Source organism: Mobula hypostoma, chromosome 3 (genome assembly GCF_963921235.1).
Source record: "Mobula hypostoma chromosome 3, sMobHyp1.1, whole genome shotgun sequence".
Lineage (NCBI taxonomy): Eukaryota > Metazoa > Chordata > Chondrichthyes > Myliobatiformes > Myliobatidae > Mobula > Mobula hypostoma.
This window is the reverse complement of record NC_086099.1, coordinates 19,264,468-19,280,785: the sequence shown is the minus strand read 5'-3', so window position 1 is coordinate 19,280,785 and position 16,318 is coordinate 19,264,468. Positions and strand designations below refer to the sequence as shown.

General features: G+C 41.1%; 1 protein-coding gene across 4 annotated transcripts in view; it reads left to right on the top strand.

The window, feature by feature from the left end:
• ube2r2 (ubiquitin-conjugating enzyme E2R 2) overlaps positions 1–16,318 on the top strand; it is a 107,432-nt gene that overhangs the window by 69,460 nt on the left and 21,654 nt on the right. For all 4 annotated transcript variants that reach the window (XM_063042762.1, XM_063042763.1, XM_063042761.1 and 1 more), the window contains exon 3: positions 14,985–15,071. In XM_063042762.1, coding sequence (XP_062898832.1) covers positions 14,985–15,071 — 87 coding nt within the window. The remainder of the gene's footprint in view (positions 1–14,984; positions 15,072–16,318) is intronic.

Genomic DNA, 16,318 nt, shown 5'->3' with positions numbered 1-16,318 from the left:
TGTACAGGAAGATGAATAAACAGTAGCTTCCTTTCAGCAGCCTAATGAGAAGTTTATGGTTTCCCATACAAGAGAATTGCTGCTGTGTAGAGATTCTAGTGACCCCGAAGTCTCGTCAGCAGGGATTGAGGTCCAGACAGGCAAGAAGTGGAAGGTCCAGAGGGCAGTAGAGATGGTTGAGTCACGTCTGAGGTAGGGACAGTGGCATCTGGTCAGGTGGAGCTGGGCAGCTTTCCTTCAACCCACTTAGACAGGGCCCAGGGCAGGGACAGGTACAAACTGGTCCAGAAAGAGGTGTGAGCAGCTGTTGAGGAAGTGTGTACCACCAGAATGGCAGGAATAATGCAACAGGAAGCTGGGAGGGTGCGCTGAAGTGGAGGGTCTCTTGGTCCAACATCTGGCAGGCAGAACACCAGCACATCGTTCATGATCCTGGTCTAGTCCAATGGACCTTTTTGCTTGAGCCAAAGCATTGCACCATCATGCCCTCACTGGTTTGGCAGAGGGATCCTAGAACACATCCTCAGCAGCTGCCCAAAAGTTCTAGGAGAAGGCTGCTATTGCTAGTGTCATGACCAGGTGCTGAAGACAGTGGCAGAAAATACCTCCTTGGCCTTTAACAACAGTAAGCACCTCAACTAGCCCAGAAAGCCCGTAGCTGGAGACCAATCACAGCCTCAGCCCAGATCACCAGCAGGCTTGCTCACCAGGATCTGACTGGCAATTGAAAGTCTATCTTGGCAAGCATTTGAAGTTCCTTGACTTCATCACATCATCATCACATGCTCATTCTGTCAGAAACCTTGAAGCCGGTGGTCATGGTAGAACAGACAGTTCCTTGGGAAGATCAGATTGAGCAGGTGTTTGAGTGTAAGAAGGCCAAATACCAGGAGCTGGTAGAGCAGTACCAGAGGTGGGTAGAGGGCATGATGTGAGCCTATAGAGGTGGGGTGTAGAGGTTTTGCTGGCTGCTCGCTCTGAAGAATCTATTCTCTCTTTGGCATCTTGGGGGCTGTCACAGGGGCTGCTGTGTGAGCCTCTAAATGGCTTTAGCTCAAGAGTTGTGACTCGTGGGTGGACCAGTGCTGCTGGGGCGCAAACCGGGGTGTGATTAACCCTGGCTGGGTCACCTGGGCCAGGGTAAATGATGTTGAAAGACCCAAGACACCTGATGACCCAGGTTGCATCACGGATGATGTGTCCTAGCACATCCTAGGATGTATCTAAGCATCAAGGCTACATAAAACTCATTTTCCTCATCATAGTTCCCAAGTTCAGGGTATATATGCTGATGACAATAATGTGAGCCAACAGGTAGATGTTGTGAAATTAGACTAGCTCAGTCTTTGGTAAGTGTTCCACTTCCAGTCTGGTTTTCAGAAAGGTTCTCACCAACTTGTTTGGCCTGCCACAACACTCCACTTTGCGGAAGTGCCTCAGTCTAGGCCTCCATTAGAATGGCTTTCCTGGAATGGCTGTGGAAGGTTCAAGCTACCTAATGATCAGTAGGGTCAGCTATGGAGGGTAAACCAACCCATTCAAATCTAATTCACACAGGAGATTGTGTCACTCAATACGGCTGGTACCCAGGCAGAGTTGTGCCATTGAAAAGGAAGGAAAAAAAGAATTTAATTATTATGGCTAAAACATTGTGGCAAGATTAAATTTATCTGATCACCTGACCTAGTCCATTGTTTGCTTTTGCAAATATGTCATTGAAATGAACTTTGAAGTTTGGCTTCAAAAACAAAAAGCAAAAATGAGCAAAACAAATTCCAAGGTATTGCAGGGTTGGTGGTTGAATGCACTACCATAGAGATGCCGTGGCTTTAGTTCACAATTCCATGCATTTTGTTCATCTAGCAAGATAATCTGTTGTAGATCAATATATGAAAATTAAAGAATTTACTGTAGATTGATTGAACCTGGTGCCTGACAGAGGATGCATGAGGTGGGTTGCAGAGGGTTCCATACTCAGCCAGTTCCATCAGTGGCATAGCCTTTCCCACCACGGAGGACCTCTTCAGGTATCCATCATTAAGGACCCTCACCATCAGGGGACTTGCACTCTGCTCATTCCTCCAGTTAGAGAGGTGGCAGAGGAGCCTGAGGACCAACACTCAACAATTCAGGAACAGCTTCTTCCCCTCCATCAGATATCTAAAAGCTTCATGAGCCCAAGCATACTATCTCATTATTCCTTTGTATTTGCAAAATCAATTTCTCAATTTGTAGTAATTTTGTCTTTGCACTGTACTGCTGCCACAAACAAACTTTGGTCATATAAAATTGATGTGGATTCGAAACCAATGCTGCTCGAGCTGAACAGTCACTGCTTAGATATAATAAAATTTGACAAGGAACAAAATTAATGTTTCCAAGGAATAGCTTAAATATCTTGAACTTGGTGCCTAAGACTTTTGTGCAATGTTGTATATTGGTTAAACTAGGAAGGTAGTTGGGAAACTGAAATAAGAATACTTAGCTTTGTATTGGCTCAGTAGTATTAAGTGTTGTTTGGTAACTAGAAAGACAAACAGCACTGTGCAAAAGTTTTAGCTATGTGTATTGCCTAATACTTTTACATAGTACTATCTAAGTGCTGTCATTTTAAAGAGGCAAATTCCCACCAATCAAGATGTTATTTTGAACACTTCTATTGTGTCCTTCACCAGTTTACTATTTTTAATCCATAATTTTCTGTCAGAGGAAGGAGAGGAGTTGTAATTTGAACTGAGGTCTGCTCTTCATACATTAGTAAGGAGTGGCAAGCAAGCCAGGAAGCTATTTGTTAGATCACTTGGGTATGCATCATCAGAGTAAATCATAAGCTGAAGAGCTAAGTAAGAATTAAAGGTTGAACTGAAGACTAAGCCTAAATATAGTCAGATATGCATGACCTCTTTGTTTCAAATAATGAGGTAGTAGGAAAGCATTTCCAGCGTAGTCAGTTGAGCAGGAAAGTCTGGGCAAGCCAAGTCTTAAAGCAAGAAAATAGTTGTATGTGCACGAGTGGCTGAGTTGGTCAAAGTCTGTAACGCCCATGGTGCATTTAAAACAAAACATGAATTGAAGCCATCATAGTGGAGCCAGCCTTCACTCCCCAATTATGGAGAGGTTTGTGATACCAGGAGATGTGAATTATTTGATGTGAAAAGATCTTTGAATAATGAGTAAAGCAAGGAGACTGATTGTGAAACAATATTGAAAGTATTATACCAGATGGATGGATAGGAGCCAACACCAGTTTAATTCCCTGGGAATCTTTAATCCACTCCCTAATACTAGGAATGGCCTCTGAGCTGATGTTGGTATTTCAAAGTTCTAAGTAAATTTATTATCAAAATGCATAAATATGTTACCATATACTACATAGAAGTTCATTTTCGTGCAAGCGTTTACAAGAAAAATAGAAGTACAGTAGAATTGTAGGAAAATATCTATACATAATTATGACAAACACCAATGTGCAGAAAATGACAAACTGCAAATACAAATAATTCTGAGAATATGTTGTAAAGAGTCTATGAAAATAAATCTGTAGATTGTAGAACAAGTTCAGAGTAGTCATAAATGAAGTTATTTATGCAGGTCTGGGAGCCTAATAAGGGTAATAACTGTTCGTAAGCCAGGTGGTGTGGGTCCATATCTCCTACCCAATGCTAGTGGTGAGAAGAGGGTTGCCTGGGCGGGTGTCTTTGGACACTGCTTTCTCATGGCTGCACTCCATGTAAATATACTCATAGTTCGTCTATGATGGACTGGGCTGTATCCACCAATTTCTGTATTTTCTCTTCCTGGGCATTGATGTTTCCATACAAGGCTGTGATGCAACCAGATAGGACATTCACCACTGTGCATCTATAAAAGTTTTCAGTTACGTGCGGGATCTTTGCGAACTTCTAGGAAAGTAGAGATGCTTCTATGCCGCCTTTGTGCTGATGACGTTGATGTACTACTCCCGGGACAGATCGTCTGAAATGTTGAAGCCAAGAAGTTTAAAGCTGCTGACTCTCCACCTTCTATTTCTATACTATTACTATTTCTAGTAATAATAGTAAAAACAACTTGTAAGACTTGCTCATCTTTCTTAAACCCTCGCTTCAAATGATTTTTCTAAAATTGAACATTGCATTTTGTATGAGAATTCACCTGACTTGTCTCTGCAGCAATAATTTTCAGTAGTTTCCTTTTACATCATTGTTAATTAATGTCAACATAACCTGGATTCCGGGAGGAGGTATTTTGCATTGATCCAAAAACCAATAACTGAATAAAGTCTTATCCATTTTTTCTGAATACAAGGAAGGTCATTGATTTTCACTGTTTATAACTTAAGTTACTAATCATTAGTGTATGGACTCATATTTAAATTAATCAAAAACCATTAGTAAAATGCAAATTAGAAAATTGGTATGTATTTTTGAAACTATGGTGTACTTAATATGAATGTCACAGCTTTCTGCCGATTGCAGCAGAGGGCATGTACTTATTTAGCTCTGACTAAATGTGCATACTCATGCACAGGCTGGAATTATAGAATCAGTGTTGATGGGCATTTCTATATTTGGTTTGCAAAAAAGCAAGTCAGTGAGGAAGCTATGCCCTAAGAGAATATTTAGACTGATGAATTGATCTGTTGCCCTGTTGATAAAATCAGTTATTCACCCAGTTTTGGAAATGTTTGTTTCATTGTTGATGTTGTTTTGTATCCCACCCTGAGTCACTTCTTCTCCCTAAAGCTATCTGCTTTGCAGAGGGTCCTCGCTGTCAGTGACACCCTCGTTCATTCATCCCTCCTTTCCCTGTGCACTCTTTAACTGCAGTCCCGATAATGAGTAAGGCAAGCAGACTGATGAGTGAAACAATATTGAAAGTATTATACCAGATGGATGGATAGGAGCCAACACCAGTTTAATTCCCTGGGAATCTTTAATCCACTCCCTAATACCAGGAATCGTCTCTGAGCTGATGTCAATGTTTCGAAGTTCAAATACATTTATTATCAAAATACACATATGTTACCATATACTACATTGAAGTTCATTTTCTTGCAAGCATTTCCAGGAAAAATAGAAGTACAATAGAATTGCAGGAAAAAAATCTATACATAATCAGACAGTGACAAACACCAATGTACAAGAAATGACAAACTGTGCAAATACAAATAATTCTGAGAATATGTTGTAAAGAGTCTATGAAAATAAGTCCGTAGTTCATAGAATAAGTTCAGAGTCGTAGTAAATGAAGTTATTTATGCAGGTTCGAGAGCCTGATAAGGGTAATAACTGTTCATAAACAAGGTGGTGTGGATCTGTACCTCCTTCCCAGTGTAGTAGTAGTGAGAAGAGGGTGTGGCCTGCTGGGGGTTATTTGATGGACGTTGCTTTCTTGTCCTGATGAAGGATCTTGGCCTGAAACGGGGACTGTTCATTCTTTTCCAAAGATGCTGCCTGGCCTGCTGAGTTCCTCCAGCATTTTGTGTGTGTGGCTTGGATTTTCAGCATCTGCAGATTTTCTCATCTTTGAGCAAATCAAGCCCTTTTCCTCTTCCAATCACTCACACACAGACTGGACGCCAACCCAAGGACAGACAGCCACACTCCCTGAGTCAGAGCTAGGTGGTCATGTTGCAAATCATATTAGGACATCCCACTATTTCACCATTTTGATATTTTTGTTAAAATGTATGAGAGATATCCGGTTCAATCTGTTACAGATAGCTATGATCTATTTGACTAGTGAAGCTCACTTGAAGATATGTTTGGCTGCCTCTTTTTTTCTATGTTCTCAATAGGTTTGCAAGTATACATGAATATAATTTGTAGTGACGTACATTACAAATCCTGGAGATGTTGGAATTTTCTGTCAAAGTTAAGCCATTTTGTTTTTTAGCTTCCTCTTTCTCCTACCATTCTCTCTAGACAATAAAGAACAATTTCTGTGTTTTTTTTTAGTAAATGCAGAAAAACACACTAGTTCTGCCTTGAATCAACTATTGTGTAATTCACTTCAGCACCATTTTCCCCAAATTCTTTTTCTATAGATAATCTTTGTGCTCCAAGAAATTGCTTACGAAGTTTTTTTAATTTCACAAAATAATGATATCTGCTGCCAAAGTCATAGTATAAAGCTGAGTTTTGATATTAGCCTTTCTGGAATATCCATTTCAATGGATTAGAATTTCCTACTGTAGTAAGTTATTGGAAAGGAAGAAAAAAAAAGAAAAGCTACCTGTGGAAATGTACTTTCATGAATCCTCAATGTCAAAAGTGCTGGCTGGCCAATTTTCAATGGTGTGTACTTGCACAGTACTAGATCTTTATGCCCATCAATGGTTCAATAGGTGCATTTAATGTCAGAGAAATGTATACGATATACATCCTGAAATGCTTTTTCTTTGCAAACATATGGGGAGCCCCAGAACAATGCTTGCCAACAAGCTACAAACATGCCAAAAGCTTTTAATTCTTTTCCACTGAGCAAATAGATGTCAATGTAGACAAGTCTGAGCTTGGTTGTAATGAGGACTTCAGAAGAGTTAGAATGGAACCCTTTCAGAATGGTGGAAAGCCAGTTGAGGTTAAGAGCAGAAGCAAGGCAAGTTGGAAACAGAGTTCTACAAGTATTTAATATGTTAAGACGGGTATAAAGAGGAGTCAAAAATAGTAATAGATTGTTAGTTATAGAAACATGGAATAAAAGGGCATAAAGGTTCCACAAGTGGAGAGCTGTGATCAGTTCTTGGCATGACATCACGTTGGCCTGGAAGGGAATGTAGCATAGAGGTACCAGAACCATATTTGGACCAAAAACTTGAGAAGACCATTGGCAAAACGTGTTGTTGTTCTTGGGTTGAAGCTCTGGAAGGGAACTGCAAATCTTTCTCTCCTCTACGTTATGAAAGTGGGCTGCAATTGGTGTGAAAGGTCGATAGAAGAAATAGCAGAAATATAAGACCATAAGATTGCTAACATTGCCTTTGCCTTCCTACCACCGACTCAACCTGTAAATTAACCTTTAGGAAATCCTGCATGAGGACTCCCAAGTCCCTTTCCACCTCAGATTTTTGAGTTTTCTCTCCATTTAGAAAATAGCCCGTTTTTGTTCCTTCTACCAAAATGCATGACCATATACTCCTCTTCATTGTATTCCATCTGCCACTTCTTCGCCTATTCTCCTAATCTAAATTCTTCTGTAGCCTCTTTACTTCCTCAACACTACGCACCCTTCTGTTTATATTATCCACAAACTTGGCCACAAAGCTATCAATTCCATCATCCAAATCATTGACATATAACATAAAAAGAAGCAGTCCCAACGCAGACCCCTGTGGAATACAACTAATCACCCAAAGCCAAGCAGAATTCTCACTCTATGCCTCCTGCCAATCAGTCAATGTGCTACCCATACTAATATCTTTCCTATAATACCATGGGCTGTTAACTTGTTAAGCAGCTTCATGTGTGGCACCTTGTCAAAGGCCTTCTGAAAATCCAAATACTTAGCATCCACTGATCCTCCTTTGTCTATCCTGGGTGTTATTGCCTCAAAGGATTCCAAGAAAATTGTTAGGCAAGATTTTCCCTTAAGGAAAGTATGCTGACTTTGGCTATTTTATTATGTGCTTCTAGGTACATTAAAACCACATCTTTAGCAATCGTCTCCAACATCTTTCCAATTACTGAGGTCAGACTAACTAACTTATAATTTCCTTTCTTTTGTCTCTCTCCCTTCGTAAAGAGTGGAGTGACATTTGCAGTTTTCCAGTCCTCCAGAGCCATGCCACAGTCTATTGACTCCAAAGTCTCTACAGCCACTTCTTTCAGAATCCAGGGGTGTAGACCATCTGGTCCAGAGAACTTATCTACTTTCAGACATTTCAGTTTCCCAATCACCTCCTCCCTAGTAATGGCAACTTCACTCGCATCTGCCCTCTGATGCTCTCGAGCTTCTGGCATACAGCTAGTGTCTTCCACAGTGAAGAATCAGAATCAGATGTAATATCACTGGCATATGTTGTGAAATTTGTTAACTTAGTGGCAGCAGTACAGTGCAATACATGATTATATAGAAAAAAATAAGTTAATCAATTACAGTAAGTATATATGTATATGAAATATCACAAGTCCAATATCAGAAATAATAAGAGTGAGGTAGTGTTCAAGGGTTCAATGTCCATTTAGGAATCGGATGACAGAGGGGAAGAAGCTGTTCCTGAATTGCTTCAATGTGTGCCTCCAGGCTTCTGTACCTCCTTCCTGACGGTAACAATGAGAAGAAGGCATGTCTCCTGGGTAATGGGGGTCCTTCATAATGGACGCTGCTTTTCTGAGACACTGCTCCTTAAAGATGTCTTGGCTACTACAGAGGATAGTACCCAAGATGGAGCTAACTAATTTTACAACTGTCTGTAGCTTCTTTTTGATCCTGTGCAGTAGTCCTACCCACCCCCCCCAAAAGCAGACAGTGATGCAGACTGTCAAAATGCGCTTCACAGTACATTTGTAGAAGCTTTTGAGTGCTTCAGGTGAAAAACCAAATCTCCTCACACTCCTAATGAAATATAGCCACTGTCTTGGCTTCTTTATAGCTGCATCAATATGTTGGGACCTGGTTAGATCCTCAGAGATATTGGCATCTAGAGACTTGAAATTGTTCATTCTCTCCACTTCTGATCCCTCTGAGTATTGGTTTCTGTGCCCTCGTCCTACCCTTTCTGAAGTCCACAGTCAGTTCTTTGGTTTTACTGAAGTTAGGTACAAAGTTGTTACTGCAACACCTCTCAACTAGCTGGTATATCTCGCTCCTGTACACGCTCTCGTCTCCATCTGAGATTCTCCCAGCAATGGTTGTATCAGCAGCAAATTTATAGATGCCATTTGAGCTATACCTAGCCCCACAGTCAACAGACAATAGGTGCAGGAGTAGGCTATTCGGCCCTTTGAGCTAGCACCGCCATTCCACTGTGATCATGGCTGATCATCCACTATCAGTATCCAGGTCCTGCCTTATCCCCATAACCTTCGATTCCACTATCTTTAAGAGCTCTATCCATCTCTTTTTTGAAAGCATCCAGAGACTTGGCCTCCACAGCCTTCTGGGGCAGAGCATTCCATATATCCACCACTCTCTGAGTGAAAAAGTTTTTCCTCAACTCCGTTCTAAATGGCCTACACCTAATTCTTAAACTGTGGTCTCTGGTTCTGGACTCACCCATCAACGGGAACATGCTTCCTGCCTGCAGCGTGTCCAATCCCTTAATAATCTTATGTTTCAATAAGATCCCCTCTCAGCCTTCTAAATTCCAGAGTATACAAACCCAGTCGCTCCAATCTTTCGACATATGACAGTCCCACCATCCCGGAAATTAATCTTGTGAACCTACGCTGCACTCCCTCAATAGCAAGAATGTCCTTCCTCAAATTTGGAGACCAAAACTGCGCACAGTACTCCAGGTGTGGTCTCACCAGGGCCCTGTACAGACCTCTTTGCTCTTATATTCAATTCCCCTTGTTATGAAGGCCAGCATGCCATTAGCTTTCTTGACAGCCTGCTGTACTTGCATGCTTGCTTTCAGTGACTGATGTACAAGAACACCTAGATCTCGTTGTGCTTCCCCTTTTCCTAACTTGACTCCATTTAGATAATAATCTGCCTTCCCATTCTTACCACCAAAGTGGCCTCACATTTATCCACATTAAACTGCATCTGCCATGCATCTGCCCACTCACCCAGCCTGTCCAAGTCACCTTGCATTCTCATAACATCCTCCTCATATTTCACACTGCCTCCCAGCTTTGTGTCATTGGCAAATTTGCTAATGTTACTTTTAATTCCCTCACCTAAATCATTAATATATATTGTAAACAGCTGCGGTCATGGATATAGAGAGAGTAGAGCAGTGGGCTAAGCACGCATCTTGAGATGCGCCAGTCTGATGCAAAATACTTATTCAGTTTGTCCACCATTCACTGTCCCCCATTATTTCCTCTCCAGCATCGTTTATCTACTCTCTCTTCTCTTACACTTTATACATCTGAAGAAATTTTTGGTGTCCTTTTTAATGTTGTTGGCTTCTTATTCCATCTTAGCTGCAACATACTGATGCTGCTGAAAAGAAGGCATGACAGTGGCTATATTTCATTAGGAATTTGAGGAGGTTTGATATGTCACCAAAGATGCTCTCAAATTTCTAGAGATCAACCATGGAGAGATTCTAACTGGTTGCATCACCATCTGGTATGGGGGTTGGAGAGATGTGGTTGGGGCTACAGCACAGGATCGAAAGAAGCTGCAGAAAATTATGAACTTAGTCAGCTCCATTATGGGCACTAGCCTCTGTAGTATCCAGAACATCTTCAACGAGCGATATGCCTCGAAAAGGCTGCATTCATCATTAAGAACCCATCAGCCAGGACATGCCCTCTTCCCATTGCTTCCATCAGGAAGGAGATACAGGAGCCTGAAGGCACACACTCAGCGATTCAGGAACAGCTTCTTCCCTTCTGCCATCCAATTTCTGAATAGACTTTAAATTCCTGGGTCTCACTATCTCAATGGACTTGTCCTGGACCTATCATATTAAAAATTATTGCGAAGAAAGCACAGCAGCGCCTCTACTTCCCCAGGAGTCTGCAGAGGTTCAGCATGTCATTGAAAGCCTTGGCAAAATTCTATAGATGTGTGTTGGAAAGTGCTGACTGGTTGTGTTACGGCCTGGAGCGGGAACCAACTCTCCCAACCATTGAGTACATCTACATGAAACATTGCCGTAGAAAAGCAGCATCCATCATCAAAGATCCTCACCACCCAGACAATGCTCTTTTCTCACTGCTGCCATCAGGTAGAAGGTACAGGTGCCTCAGGACTCGCTCCACCAGGTCCAGGAACAGTTACTACCCCTCAACTATTAGGCTCTTGAACAAAAGAGGATAGCTACACTCAATTCTGTTACATTGTTATTTCATGCTCATTATTTGTTGCTATTTATATCTGCATTTGCACTATTTACATAAATTTGCTAAGTACTGTTCTATAGATTTACTAAGTATGCCTGCAGAAAAAAATTAATTGAATGTATTTATTTAATTTAACTATTTAATATATATACTTACTGTAATTCACATTTGTTCTCTATTGTTATGTATTGCATTGTGCTGCTGGCGCAAAGACAGCATATTTCTCGACATATCCCAGCGATGTTAAACCTGATTCTGATTCCTTCTTTATGACATTTTTAGTTACCTTCCACAAATTTTTGCTCTATTATATGCCCCCTCTTGGGCTTCTTTGTTGGCTTTGACCCAGTTGCATTATCCTACTTTTTCTTTGGGATGTATCTATCCTACACCTTCCAAGATGCTCAAGAAACTTCAGCCATTATTGCTCTGCCATCATCCCTGATAGTGTTCCCTTCCAATCAATTTTGGCCAGCTCCCTTCTCATGGCTCTATAATTCCTTGTACTCTGCTGTAATACTGATATATCTGACTTTAGCTTCTCCTTCTCAAATTGCAGGGTGAATCTGTACTCCTAGGATTTATATTCTTAAATATAAAATGAGCAGTGATCTCATTGAAATATGCAACATTTGAAAATGAAACATAGAATAGTACAGAACAGGACAATACAGAACAGGTCCTTCATACCACAAAGTTGTGCCAACCTTTTAACCTACTGCAAAGTCAATCTAATCCCTCCATCTCCCATAGCCCTCCATTTTTCCTTTATTCATCTGCCTAAGAGTCTCTTAAATGTCTTGAATGTATCTGCCTCTACCACCACCCTGACAGGGCATTCCATGCACCCACCACTCTCTGTATGAAAGCCCAGTTCTGACATCTCCCCCTGTGCTTTTCTCCAGTCACCTTGAAGTTATGCCTCCTTGTATTAGCCATTAACACCTTGGAGAAAAAAATCTCTGGCTATCCACTTGATAGGTATAATTTATTATCTTGTACAGCTTTATCAAATCACCTCTCATTTTCTCTCACTAGCTCACTCAACTCTTCCTCATTAGAAATGCTGTCTAAATCCTCGTAAATCTCCTCTTCACCCTCCATAACTCTCTGACGGTGGTGTCTGAAAAGAGGATGCTGTCTAAGTTGCATGCCATCTTGGGCAATGTCTCCCATCCACTACCTAATGTACTGGATGGGCACAGGAGTACATTCAGCCAGAGACTCATTCCACCGAGATGCAACACAGAGCGTCATAGGAAGTCATTCCTGCCTGTGGCCATCAAACTTCACAACTCCTCCCTTGGAGGGTCAGACACCCTGAACCAATAGGCTGGTCCTGGACTTATTTCCTGGCATAATTTACATATTACTATTTAACTATTTATGGTTTTATTACTATTTATTATTTATGGTGCAACTGTAACGAAAACCAATTTCCCCCGGGATCAATAAAGTATGACTATGACTATAAAACTTCCTCAACCTTAGTGTAATGAGCGACCAGAACTGACCAGAATTTTAGAGTTGCAACATTACCTCGTGGCTCTTGAACTCAATCCCTGACTAATTATAGGCCAACACACCACGTGCTTTCTTAATCACTCTGCCAACACACCACGTGCCTTCTTAAGCATCCTATCAATTTGTGACAAAACTTTGAGACATGAAAAGTAAGTGTGGAGATGATGATCTCTTCCCACCCCCGACTAAGGTGTCTAGAACCGGTACTAATGGTCTCAAAATAAGAGATTGGCCATTCAAGACCTAGATGAAAAGCATTGCCTTCACACAGTAATGAATGAAGTGTAGAAAATCAGTACAGATAAGAAAAGTGGATTATATTGAAGACAGGGACAGAGTATTGAATGATCTTTGAATATTCAGCAGTCAAGGAACAGAGCTAGAATAAGCTATTCTGCTCTGAAGCCTGTTCTGCTAGACACCATGTGTCTAAACAAATCATTGTAAGTTGGTGTAGCACTGGAGGGTGACACAGGAGAAGGCTGGTGCTCCCATTTGTCTGCACTAATGTTATCTGATATTTGTTTCCCTTATCATTTCAAAGCCTAATTACAAATGCCTCCTGGTGTGAGAAGTTCATATTTTCTTGTTCGTGTTGAGGAGTTTAATGTTCAGGAAAATCCATTGGGTATTTTAAGTTTGACATAATAACAAAATAATTATATGTTAGTATAAAGGAAATATTCGTTTGGAATACTTGGACCTTTCCATTACAATGACAATGAACCGATCCACGAACAATACCTCTTTTTTTCCCCCTCTATTTACACTACTTTAATATATTTCATATTGTAATTTATAATTTTGTTATATTGTTACTGTATTGCAATGTACTGTTCCCGCAAAGCAACAAATTTCACGACATACAATACTGCGCAAAAGTGTCAGCCACATACAAAAATACCTCTGGTGCCTAAGACTTGCACAGTATCTGTCAATGTGAAGCTGCGAGTGACTTTGTCTATCTGGCAGGAGCATAGGATGTTGGAAATAGTGAGGGCCGAGCGCAGGACAGGTGGCAGAGAAGGAGTGCCAGGGAGACACCAGGCAAGGTCATTTGTCTCTCTGGTACTTCCCACTCCCTCCCCTCTCCTTGCCCCTTTTCCCAACCAGGATGCCCCTTTCTGTCCCCCTTCCCCACTCTCCGTCCACAATAGAGACCCATATTAGAATAGATTTATCATTACTTACATATGTCATGAAATTTGTTTTATTAGCAGCAGTACGGTGTGATATGTAAAATTACTGCAGTGCTGTGCCAAAGTCTAAGGCACCCTAGCTATATATATGTGCCAAAGACATTTGCACAGTACTGTATGCCAGTGATATTAAACCTGAATCTGATTTGGGTATGTTTAGGTATGGCTTATTCAGTAAACAATTCCTGCTATTAGAAATTTTGTGACCGTTTCCAGTTTAATTGTAGAATATACCATTGCTCAGCTTAACCATTTAGATAATGTGAGTTTTACTGGTCACCATTATTGTTCATCCAGAAGTTCCTTTCAGTCAAAAATGTTCTTTTTCAAATGCTTTGAACTTGACGAGTTTGCATGATGATCCAAGTTCCATGCGGCTTCATTGTAACAGATCCTCTACAGAGCCAATTAAAGGTCAACCATATTGCTGAAATCTGGAGGCTAGATAGACTGCACCAGGCAGGAGTGTCAGTTATCCATTCCTAAAGTGAAACATAGAAAACCCACAGCAACACTACAGGCCCTTTGGCCCATGATACTTTAGAAATTACCTAGGGTTACCCATAGCCCTGTATATTTCTAAACTCCATGTACCTATCCAGGAGTCTCTTAAAACACTCCAGCATATCCGCCTCCACCACCGTCGCCAGCAGCCCGTTCCACGCACTCACCACCCTCTGCGTTTTCAGTACCTACTTCCAAGCACCTTAAAACTGTGCCCTCTCGTGTTAGCCATTTCAGCCCTGGGAAAAAACCTTTTGACTATCTACGCGATCAATGCCTCCCATCATCTGATACACCTCTATCAGGTCACCTCTCATCCTCCGCCGCTCCAAGGAGAAAAGGCCGAGTTCACTCAACCTATTCTCATAGGGCATGCTCCCCAATCCAGGCAACATCCTTGTAAATCTCCTCTGCACCCTTTCTGTAGTTTCCACATCCTATTAATCTATTAGTTTCACACTAGCAGTTTAATTGACTGTATTTAAATTCCCCTGTTCTTGTGGTAGAAGTTGTACATGTCTACAGATCACTTGTTTAGATCTCTGAGTTACCAATGCAGCAACATAACTACTATATAATATTCTCCCTATATAATATGCCACCTCATATGCACACGTTTTAAGAAGCTTTTGGTATCAGTCTTCCAAGATTTATAATCTTCAATTTATTTTCCTCTTTTGAAATGATTTTTATGTTATATCTTGGTTGTATGCACAGTTATTCAACTGTAGCTATTCTATGCAGTAAAATTGCTTTAACAGAAAGTTTTAACGTGTTTGATTTTTTCCCCCTCTAGGCTCATCTGAAATTCCCAATAGATTATCCATACTCTCCTCCAACCTTCAGATTTCTGACGAAGATGTGGCACCCAAATATTTATGAGGTAAGTTTCCATAAATTTATAATCTGCCTTTTTGGAAACATTTTAAGATGTTATAACAGGAAATATTTGTATTTAGATGACACTTTTCATATTTCATGGGTACATGTCCACAGATCCCCGAAAGTTGCCTCACAGGTGGATAGGGTAGTTAAGAAAGCTTATGGGGTGTTAGCTTTCATAAGTCGAGGGATAGAGTTTAAGAGTCGTGATGTAATGATGCAGCTCTATAAAATTCTGGTTAGGCCACACTTGGAGTACTGTGTCCAGTTCTGGTCGCCTCACTATAGGAAGGATGTGGAAGCTTTGGAAAGGGTACAGAGGAGATTTGCCAGGATGCTGCCTGGTTTAGAAAGTATGCATTATGATCAGAGATTAAGGGAGCTAGGGCTTTACTCTTTGGAGAGAAAGAGGATGAGAGGAGACATGATAGAGGTGTACAAGATAATAAGAGGAACAGATAGAGTGGATAGCCAGCGCCTCTTCCCCAGGGCACCACTGCTCAATACAAGAGGACATGACTTTAAGGTAAGGGGTGGGAAGTTCAAGGGGGATATTAGAGGAAGGTTTTTTACTCAGAGAGTGGTTGGTGTGTGGAATGCACTGCCTGAGTCAGTGGTGGAGGCAGATACACTAGTGAAGTTTAAGAGACTACTAGACAGGTATATGGAGGAATTTAAGGTGGGGGGTTATATGGGAGGCAGGGTTTGAGGGTCGGTACAACATTGTGGGCCGAAGGGCCTGTACTGTGCTGTACTATTCTATGTTCTATGTATATCATGGAAATCCTAAAGAATTATTTACATTAAGTGAAATGTTAGTCTGTTATCAAAGAGGACATCCTATTTGGCAGAGAGGCAGTCAGTGCAAGTTCTTTAAAACATTGATTTGCTGATCAACTAACTTGCAAATAGAAGTAGCTCTTTGAAATAATGACATCCATTTATGAGCATAGATAGTGTGGTACAGTAGCATAGTGGTTAACGTATCGCTTTACAGTGCCAGTGACCCTGGTTCATCTCCCACCACTGTCTGTAAGGAGTTTGTATGTTCTGCTCGTGACTGTATGGTTTCTCTCTGGGTGCTCCACTTTCCTCCCACATTACAGAGACGTACAAGTTTGGGTTAGTAAATTGTAGTCAGGCTTTAGCGTGGCAACACTTGCTTGTCCCCAGCACATCCTCTGACTGTGGTCATTCAGTACATTGCGCTGTATGTTTCAATGTACATGTAACAAATAAAGCTATAAG